We start from the raw sequence: 10,233 nt of genomic DNA on the forward strand, positions 1-10,233 counted from the left end.
GGGAAACCCTGCCAGCGGAGTCTTCAAACAGCATAAGAGACTGCTGCATAACTTGAGGCTGAGACAGTTTCCCTGGTATGCATGGGGGTGATGTGACAGACTGATGGGGTTGGTTTTCAGGCGCCATCTGTGCGCTTTCTGCAGAAGACTGGGTGGGAGATAATGTGAACGTGCTGGATCCACTGTCGGCCACCCAATTGACTAATGCCTGTACCTGCTCAGGCCTTACCATCCTTAGAACGGCATTGGGCCCCACCATATATCGCTGTAAATTCTGGCGGCTACTGGGACCTGAAGTAGTTGGTACACTAGGACGTGTGGATGTGGCAGAACGGCCACGTCCTCTCCCAGCACCAGAGGGTCCACTAACACCACCACGACCATGTCCACGTCCGCGTCCCTTACTAGATGTTTTTCTCATTGTTATGGTTCACCACAACAACAAATATATTATTTGGCCCAATGTATTGTATTCAAATTCAGCGGGATATAAATTTGAGGCCTAGTATTTAGGCGCTGGGTGACCGGTATGGATTTAGTGACAGAATTAGACTTGGAAATGCACAGAAGCGTGTGTGTGTGAAGTTATTCTGAATGACCCAATGTGCACCTTGAATATTATATACCCTTTTAGGGATAGATTTCAAATAGCTCTGATATAGCAGAAACCACTAAATTATGAAATTGCTAAATTGGGAATTGTACTTCAACCCAGAACAAAAAATGTGCTTTGACGGACACTAAATATCTTGCCCAGCAACAACAGTACAACGGTGGGTAACGAGAGATTTAGAGGGAATTAAATTTGAGGCCTAGTATTTAGGCGCTGGGTCACCGGTATGGATTTAGTGACAGAATTAGACTTGGAAATACACAGTAGCGGGTGTGTGTGAAGTTATTCTGAATGACCCTATGTGCACCTTCAATATTATATACCCTTTTAGGGATAGATTTCAAATAGCTCTGATATAGCAGAAACCACTAAATTATGAAATTGCTAAATTGGGAATTGTACTTCAACCCAGAACAAAAAATGTGCTTTGACGGACACTAAATATCTTGCCCAGCAACAACAGTACACCGGTGGGTAACGAGAGATTTAGAGGGAATTAAATTTGAGGCCTAGTATTTAGGCGCTGGGTCACCGGTATGGATTTAGTGACAGAATTAGACTTGGAAATACACAGTAGCGGGTGTGTGTGAAGTTATTCTGAATGACCCTATGTGCACCTTCAATATTATATACCCTTTTTGGGATAGATTTCAAATAGCTCTGATATAGCAGGAACCACTAAATTATGAAATTGCTAAATTGGGAATTGTACTTCAACCCAGAACAAAAAATGTGCTTTGACGGGCACTAAATAACTTTCCCAGCTACAACAGGACAACGGTAACGAGAGATTTAGAGGGATTTAAATTTGAGGCCTAGTATTTAGGCGCTGGGTGACAGGTATGGGTTTAGTGACAGAATTAGACTTGGAAATACACAGTAGCGGGTGTGTGTGAAGTTATTCTGAATGACCCTATGTGCACCTTCAATATTATATACCCTTTTTGGGATAGATTTCAAATAGCTCTGATATAGCAGAAACCACTAAATTATGAAATTGCTAAATTGGGAATTGTACTTCAACCCAGAACAAAAAATGTGCTTTGACGGACACTAAATATCTTGCCCAGCAACAACAGTACAGCGGTGGGTAACGAGAGATTTAGAGGGAATTAAATTTGAGGCCTAGTATTTAGGCGCTGGGTCACCGGTATGGATTTAGTGACAGAATTAGACTTGGAAATACACAGTAGCGGGTGTGTGTGAAGTTACTCTGAATGACCCTATGTGCACCTTCAATATTATATACCCTTTTTGGGATAGATTTCAAAGAGCTCTGATATAGCAGGAACCACTAAATTATGAAATTGCTAAATTGGGAATTGTATTTCAACCCAGAACAAGAAATGTGCTTGAACGGACACTAAATAACTCGCCCAGCTACAGCACTAGGGACAGATTTAGCTGGATATAAATTTGAGGCCTAGTATTTAGGCGCTGGGTGACAGGTATGGGTTTAGTGACAGAATTAGACTTGGAAATACACAGTAGCGGGTGTGTGTGAAGTTATTCTGAATGACCCTATGTGCACCTTCAATATTATATACCCTTTTAGGGATAGATTTCAAATAGCTCTGATATAGCAGAAACCACTAAATTATGAAATTGCTAAATTGGGAATTGTACTTCAACCCAGAACAAAAAATGTGCTTTGACGGACACTAAATATCTTGCCCAGCAACAACAGTACAGCGGTGGGTAACGAGAGATTTAGAGGGAATTAAATTTGAGGCCTAGTATTTAGGCGCTGGGTCACCGGTATGGATTTAGTGACAGAATTAGACTTGGAAATACACAGTAGCGGGTGTGTGTGAAGTTATTCTGAATGACCCTATGTGCACCTTCAATATTATATACCCTTTTTGGGATAGATTTCAAATAGCTCTGATATAGCAGGAACCACTAAATTATGAAATTGCTAAATTGGGAATTGTACTTCAACCCAGAACAAAAAATGTGCTTTGACGGGCACTAAATAACTTTCCCAGCTACAACAGGACAACGGTAACGAGAGATTTAGAGGGATTTAAATTTGAGGCCTAGTATTTAGGCGCTGGGTGACAGGTATGGGTTTAGTGACAGAATTAGACTTGGAAATACACAGTAGCGGGTGTGTGTGAAGTTATTCTGAATGACCCTATGTGCACCTTCAATATTATATACCCTTTTTGGGATAGATTTCAAATAGCTCTGATATAGCAGAAACCACTAAATTATGAAATTGCTAAATTGGGAATTGTACTTCAACCCAGAACAAAAAATGTGCTTTGACGGACACTAAATATCTTGCCCAGCAACAACAGTACACCGGTGGGTAACGAGAGATTTAGAGGGAATTAAATTTGAGGCCTAGTATTTAGGCGCTGGGTCACCGGTATGGATTTAGTGACAGAATTAGACTTGGAAATACACAGTAGCGGGTGTGTGTGAAGTTATTCTGAATGACCCTATGTGCACCTTCAATATTATATACCCTTTTTGGGATAGATTTCAAATAGCTCTGATATAGCAGGAACCACTAAATTATGAAATTGCTAAATTGGGAATTGTACTTCAACCCAGAACAAAAAATGTGCTTTGACGGGCACTAAATAACTTTCCCAGCTACAACAGGACAACGGTAACGAGAGATTTAGAGGGATTTAAATTTGAGGCCTAGTATTTAGGCGCTGGGTGACAGGTATGGGTTTAGTGACAGAATTAGACTTGGAAATACACAGTAGCGGGTGTGTGTGAAGTTATTCTGAATGACCCTATGTGCACCTTCAATATTATATACCCTTTTTGGGATAGATTTCAAATAGCTCTGATATAGCAGAAACCACTAAATTATGAAATTGCTAAATTGGGAATTGTACTTCAACCCAGAACAAAAAATGTGCTTTGACGGACACTAAATATCTTGCCCAGCAACAACAGTACAGCGGTGGGTAACGAGAGATTTAGAGGGAATTAAATTTGAGGCCTAGTATTTAGGCGCTGGGTCACCGGTATGGATTTAGTGACAGAATTAGACTTGGAAATACACAGTAGCGGGTGTGTGTGAAGTTACTCTGAATGACCCTATGTGCACCTTCAATATTATATACCCTTTTTGGGATAGATTTCAAAGAGCTCTGATATAGCAGGAACCACTAAATTATGAAATTGCTAAATTGGGAATTGTATTTCAACCCAGAACAAGAAATGTGCTTGAACGGACACTAAATAACTCGCCCAGCTACAGCACTAGGGACAGATTTAGCTGGATATAAATTTGAGGCCTAGTATTTAGGCGCTGGGTGACCGGTATGGATTTAGTGACAGAATTAGACTGGGATATGGCCAAAAAATGAACAGACTATTGCTGGTTAAATGCACTTGGTGTGACAGCTTCACCCTGATGTAGGCTTTAGCCAAAAAACAACCACACCATTGAGGGTTAAATGCACTTGGTGACAGGCGCAGCTTGCCCCTGATTTTGTATATGGCCAAAAAATGAACAGACTATTGCTGGTTAAATGCACTTGGTGTGACAGCTTCACCCTGATGTAGGCTTTAGCCAAAAAACAACCACACCATTGAGGGTTAAATGCACTTGGTGACAGGCGCAGCTTGCCCCTGATTTTGTATATGGCCAAAAAATGAACAGACTATTGCTGGTTAAATGCACTTGGTGTGACAGCTTCACCCTGATGTAGGCTTTAGCCAAAAAACAACCACACCATTGAGGGTTAAATGCACTTGGTGACAGGCGCAGCTTGCCCCTGATTTTGTATATGGCCAAAAAATGAACAGACTATTGCTGGTTAAATGCACTTGGTGTCACAGCTTCACCCTGATGTAGGCTTTAGCCAAAAAACAACCACACCATTGAGGGTTAAATGCACTTGGTCGCAGCTTGTGCTGGCGCACCACAAGACACAAAATGGCCGCCGATCACCCCAGAAAAATGAGACTGACAAACGGTCTGTGCAGCCTAAAAACAGTGAGCAATTGAGGATCAGCAGCTCAATGATCCACAGCTGCAGATCGATCAGTTAATCAAGTCCTTTGGAGGAGTTAATCTGCCTAATCTCGCCCTACTGTCGCAGCCGCAACCTCTCCCTACGCTAATCAGAGCAGAGTGACGGGCGGCGCTATGTGACTCCAGCTTAAATAGAGGCTGGGTCACATGGTGCTCTGGCCAATCACAGCCATGCCAATAGTAGGCATGGCTGTGATGGCCTCTTGGGGCAAGTAGTATGACGCTTGTTGATTGGCTGCTTTGCAGCCTTTCAAAAAGCGCCAAGAAAGCGTCACAAAAGCGCGAAGAAAGCGACGAACACCGAACCCGAACCCGGACTTTTACGAAAATGTCCGGGTTCGGGTCCGTGTCACGGACACCCCAAAATTCGGTACGAACCCGAACTATACAGTTCGAGTTCGCTCATCCCTAATAATGACCCTAGTTGTCTATATCATCTGAAAGGTCTACAAAGAATATAAAAAAACAAATGTTACTTTTTCCCTGTTTGTGGAATTGTTTCTAGTTTTATACCTTTCCCAAAAACCTATCATTTAAAAAAAATTGTGCTAAATAAAAACATTTCTATAAATTGGACAAAGAGATTTTAGGGATTTGTGTGTATTTTTTTCATTTTGCTGCAAAACCTCTACACTGCTGGAGAAATTAGGACTTAGTCTGATGTTCAATGTCCCGGAAAGATTAATAGACCAAAATTAGCGAAATTCAGGCCAGTTAAATTAGGAGATCAGCCGGATACGAACCATGAAAAAAGGGGCTTTGCACAAAATAAGCGTAAATCAGAGAGGGCCCTCAGGACTTTTGACGTTTTATACTGTTTGCTTGACTGCAATTATGACCACATGGGGCCCTATGAAAAAGATAAGGCACAAATGTATTTGCATGAAGCAGATTATGTCTTTCACTTACTGCATGAGTGACAAGCAATTCACTGGCACTCGCATTAACTGTTCATCAGCGATTGTCTCTGTAACTGGCTCTAAGCACTTACAAAGACAAGGAGGATCATTTTAAAATCCATACAGAAATATTACACATGCTCGGCCCCCCATTCCTTTGTTAGTTAACACATAGCTACCCAGCTGGTATGGCAATATACACTTAATACTCCAATATAGTGTTATAACAGAAGAATAATGCCATTGCGAAATGGTGCATATCTATAGTGGGAAAACCTGTACACCCAAAAAACTGAAAGATAGTGCCACAAGATACCTAATGTACAGGAGAATGCCTATATGGATGAAGGGCTCACTTATTTTTTTATGATACACACTTATATAGCAGCGCTTTACACACATTAGTATCAGGCTGTCCCCAGTGGAGCTCACAATCTAAGATCCCTATCAGTATGTCTTTGGATGTGGGAGGAAACCCACGCAAACACTGGGAGAACATACAAACTCCATGCAGATGTTGTCCTTGGTTGGATTTGAATCCAAGGATCCCAGTGTTGCAAGACACCAGTGTTAACCACTGAGCTACCATGTTGTCCATATCTGTCCATCTTTAGTAGCATTTTAATGTGTATTGAGAATTGGAGTTGGGTGACTCGATTCTAAACAAATCAGATTCAGCCCAAATTTTTTTTTTATCTGGAGTCGGGCAAATTTTGGAGAGGGAGAGAAACACATTAATAAAAAAAAATTAAAAAAAAATTGGGAGACAAGAGAGAAAAATAGGAGTTCTCGGAGTCCTACGCAAATTTTCAGACCAATTGAAGCACTTTTGATTTAGGTACAATCGGTTCGGACCCGAATCGAACCAGTCAAATGAGCTGAATTGAACCCGAATCGAATTTTGAGACATTTGCTCATCTCTAATTGGGATATATCATTTTCCTACAGTATACAACAAAAGCCTAGGTCAGGGATCAGCAATCTCCGGCACTTCAGCTGTGGTGAAACTTCAACTCCCAGCATGCTCCATTCTATGGGATTCCTGAAAACAGCCAAGCAAGTGTGCATGGTGGGAGTTGTAGTGTGACCACAGCTGGAGTGTCGGAGGTTTCTGATCCCTGGCTTAGGTTTTGCATATACAGTAAGATGTTTGACCTACACTCTTGCAGTTTTGCACAGGATCCCATGTATTATCCCAACCCTCCCTCCTCCTTCAGGCCTCGGCTTACATAAGGTGCATGTAAATACCGTGGAGGCCTGTGGACTTATGTAATGTTTATGCAGCGTAGATGGTAGGAAAACGGATCAAACCCCATCACAATTCGGCAAAGCATCTCATGTAAGGAAAGTCAGTTGAGTGCTGTCAAGCTTTCACAGCGCTGTTCATCAGATCAAAGTACTCTTAATGATCAGTTGTAATTTGCTAAATAATGTCTCTCGTTTCTTTCTCTCTAAATGTAATTTCAGCAGCTGCAGAAAATCACTAATTTCTTTCATTTGTGTGTTTTTCAATGCCGGGTAATTTACAGGGGGAAAAAAAAAGGCAAAAAAACCTGTTCGATAAAATGTTGAGTGTATACATGTCAATGACGAGAAGGGTTGCGTTTTTTTTATTCCGTTGGCGTTTTGGAAAGCGCCGATGTTGGAGGTGGATACTGTTTTATGATGTCTGAATGAAGTGCCAGCCATTAGACGTATGCATTGCAACCATCAGGAATTAGCCTGTTTTTTTTCTTCTGCTCGTGCTTTTGTCTGTACTCAAAATCCAGAAGGATGGGCATAATATATGCAAGACTTAAGGATAGGGGTTGCTTCCAAATCGACTATGCTAAACAATGCACGGAATTCGAACGAAAAGGCTAGACAGACCCAAACAGAAGTATGCCGTTGACTCGTTGCGAACACTAGATGCAACGCTCATATGAGTACAAGTCATGGTTTATTTTGCCAACACAAGTACCGTATTAACCCCTGCCGTGCCACTGAGCTACTACCCCCGTGCCCTAGAAGCTGCGTATCGGTGTGCAAGCTTCGTCAGGATGCTTCACGGCGCCGTGATATATTCTTTTAATCTCCGAAAAAGCTGCAGCTTTTGCTTCAGACCCGATAATCACAATTTCACCTTGCTCATTATTGCCTGCAATAATTTCAACTTAGACAGATTCCTCAAGTTTGTACATGACTTCCCTGGGTTATTACCCAGCTGTGCCGGCTGAGCGGGGAGATAACCACATCCACAGCCTCTTATCTGTAATGATGTAATACATCCCAGCACTGGGTCGAGATGATTGGGGAATAATGGGATTGTAGGAAACTGCAGAGATGACAACGCAGCAATGCCTCCTGTCGCTTGTAACGCGCCATCGTCTGACACGGAACAGGCAAAGGGAATAGGAAAAATCAAGGCTAATTCGCCTCGGAATTAAGTTACGGTAGTCATTTTTCCAGTCTACCAGCTGTTTGTTTTTCAAACCGGAGAAGCGAAAAGGCACACACCCTGTGAAATTCCTGGACGCCGCCACTAACGCAGCCTGCTCATTTCGCCGCTTTTTGCAATTAGGTGCAATGGCTTAATTAACAAGTTATTTTTAGATGCACCGCTATAATGATGGAACGGAGGAAAAAACTCCGGCATTGTCTGTTACCGATACTTCCTGCCAGGGCGCAATCTGCTGCGATCAGTGAATAGCACAAACACACTGCGCTTACCTTCTGCAGGAGCTGAGAACCTGAGTATTTTGCTGCTATGGATTTGATCTCTCCACCAAATGCCGAGGCCCAGAGCTTTACCCTAGGACGACAAGACAGGAAGGGAAACGTAAATGCACCGGCTTTATTTCAGTAAGAAAAAAAATTTTCATTGAACACCCCCACCCCCCGCTTAGAAAAACTAACAGCACAGCAAAAACAGGACATAGGAGCTGCATGCAAATCCAAGGCAAATCTGCATCTAGCAAGGTAAGGCCTGTGTCTTGTGCCTCTGCTGCAGCTCCTATCTTTTAAAATTGTAACAAGGAAGCTTTTGCTTTACTTTTTAGCTGGGCACGGATCCGGTTCATTCACCACTAATTTAACGCCGCAACGGAATGCGGATAAAAATGACAATATCTAAAGGACGCTTGCAAAAGCGTATAGCAAGGTCAGACATATGCAGCAGGTAAAGGAAATGGAAGTGGCAATGAAAAAAAAAAAAAAGCCCATAGTCTTCTTTCCACACGACTGCCTTTAATTGGGTACGTTAAAAAAAAAAAAAAAAAAAAAAAAAAAAAAATATCTGCAGTCTCTTAAACTTGCATCCTAACAGATAAGTTCATACAGCGTCTTCAGCCATGAATGAAATACGCAAAAATAAAAAAAATAAAACGACTTACATAGATAAGGGGATCTGCTGCTCCGATCCAGTTGCTGGTTTCAGCGTCGAGTTCAAGGCTATCCAGAAGAAAAAGATCCCAATGGCTAGTGGAATAGTGAAAATCACTTGCATGGTTCCTGGTCTTGTGCCTGGAGAGGTTCGTACAGTAAGAGGAAAAAGTCAGGCTGGTTCTTCTTGGTAGAAGCAGTTTTGAAGAAATCAGAGTTGATCATTCATCATTGTCCATCCTGGCACAGTCCTCAGGATTGTGGTGCAAGAGTAGGAAAACCTTCGATGACTCGAAAAAAAGTTGTGTCCTTGGCAACGGGAAGCGTGATGTACCAGTACTGCAGCCTCGTGCCTTTACTTCTGTACAACTCTGCAGTAAGCAGTGCACTGGAGTTACTTCCCTTGACCTACTGGGAGACTAGAGAGCTCTTAGCTGCAAGAAAGAAGACTATTGATTCCAACTGTGCTGCCTGTCCTCTCACAATTACTGCTCACTTTACAAATGGGAAGCTGCCTTCAGGTCTCCTTTTCTGTTCCCGGTAACCTCCAGCCTTCATCCCATATCAAGTCTAGCACTGGTTCACTGGAGCAGGAATGGACATTAATGGAAAAGTGCTGACAAATAGAAAAAGAAGGGAAGTTGTGCAAGATGGACCAAGCGGAAAAAATCTATTGAAGACCAACGTGTAGGGACGAGTTGACGAGGGAGCAGTTATATGGCAAGCGAGTCTTCTCAGAGGGACGGTCGATGAACAGTCGCTGGGGGGGTCTTGTGTTGACGGCGAGTGAGGAGTAAAGGGGGGGGGAGCTGACACGAGGGACAATGAACACCCACCAGAGAGAGTTTTCCCCCCCAATTCATTCAGCGTCGTACTGCATAGCAGCTTTTCTTGTGCGAACAGCTACAGTACAACCACCCAAACAGCAGCGGAGAGGACGACGAGAGCAGGACCCTAGCTGACATGTCATGTTGGTATCTCGCCCCGGCTTGTCTCAATGAAGTCATAGGTTGCCTGTCCCCGTGCATCGAGGCATGCTTCCATCATATCGCAGCTGCAGCAGCTGCTCCAGAAATCCCGAGAAGGAAAAAAAAGGCAGCCTTGCTAGATCAATGCAGGCTAAGTGACTGGAGACCATGAATAAATTATTAATTTCGGTTTGAGGAGGAATCCCTTTGGTAGATTGTGCATCAGATCTCTGCCTTAGAAAACAGCTCAGCAGCTCTGGAGATTTTATTTTTTTCTTCTCTTTCCAGTGATTAATCCAAACACTTCTTCCTTTCTCTCCCCCTGAGTCACAACTCTGCTGTTATTATTGTGCAGTCCTCCCATTGTTTGCACGCCGAGCCCCCATT

General features: G+C 42.7%; 1 protein-coding gene across 1 annotated transcript in view; it reads right to left on the reverse strand.

The window, feature by feature from the left end:
* LOC122944238 (voltage-dependent calcium channel subunit alpha-2/delta-3-like) overlaps nt 1–9,002 on the reverse strand; it is a 448,666-nt gene extending 439,664 nt beyond the window's left edge. The window contains exons 1-2 of the mRNA XM_044302473.1: nt 8,890–9,002; nt 8,228–8,309 (exon numbers count right to left, since the gene is read on the reverse strand). Of these exons, the coding sequence (XP_044158408.1) occupies nt 8,228–8,309; nt 8,890–9,002 (195 nt within the window). The remainder of the gene's footprint in view (nt 1–8,227; nt 8,310–8,889) is intronic.
* Between the last annotated feature and the right edge of the window lie 1,231 nt (nt 9,003–10,233).

Source organism: Bufo gargarizans, chromosome 7 (genome assembly GCF_014858855.1).
Source record: "Bufo gargarizans isolate SCDJY-AF-19 chromosome 7, ASM1485885v1, whole genome shotgun sequence".
In the NCBI taxonomy this organism is placed as follows: domain Eukaryota; kingdom Metazoa; phylum Chordata; class Amphibia; order Anura; family Bufonidae; genus Bufo; species Bufo gargarizans.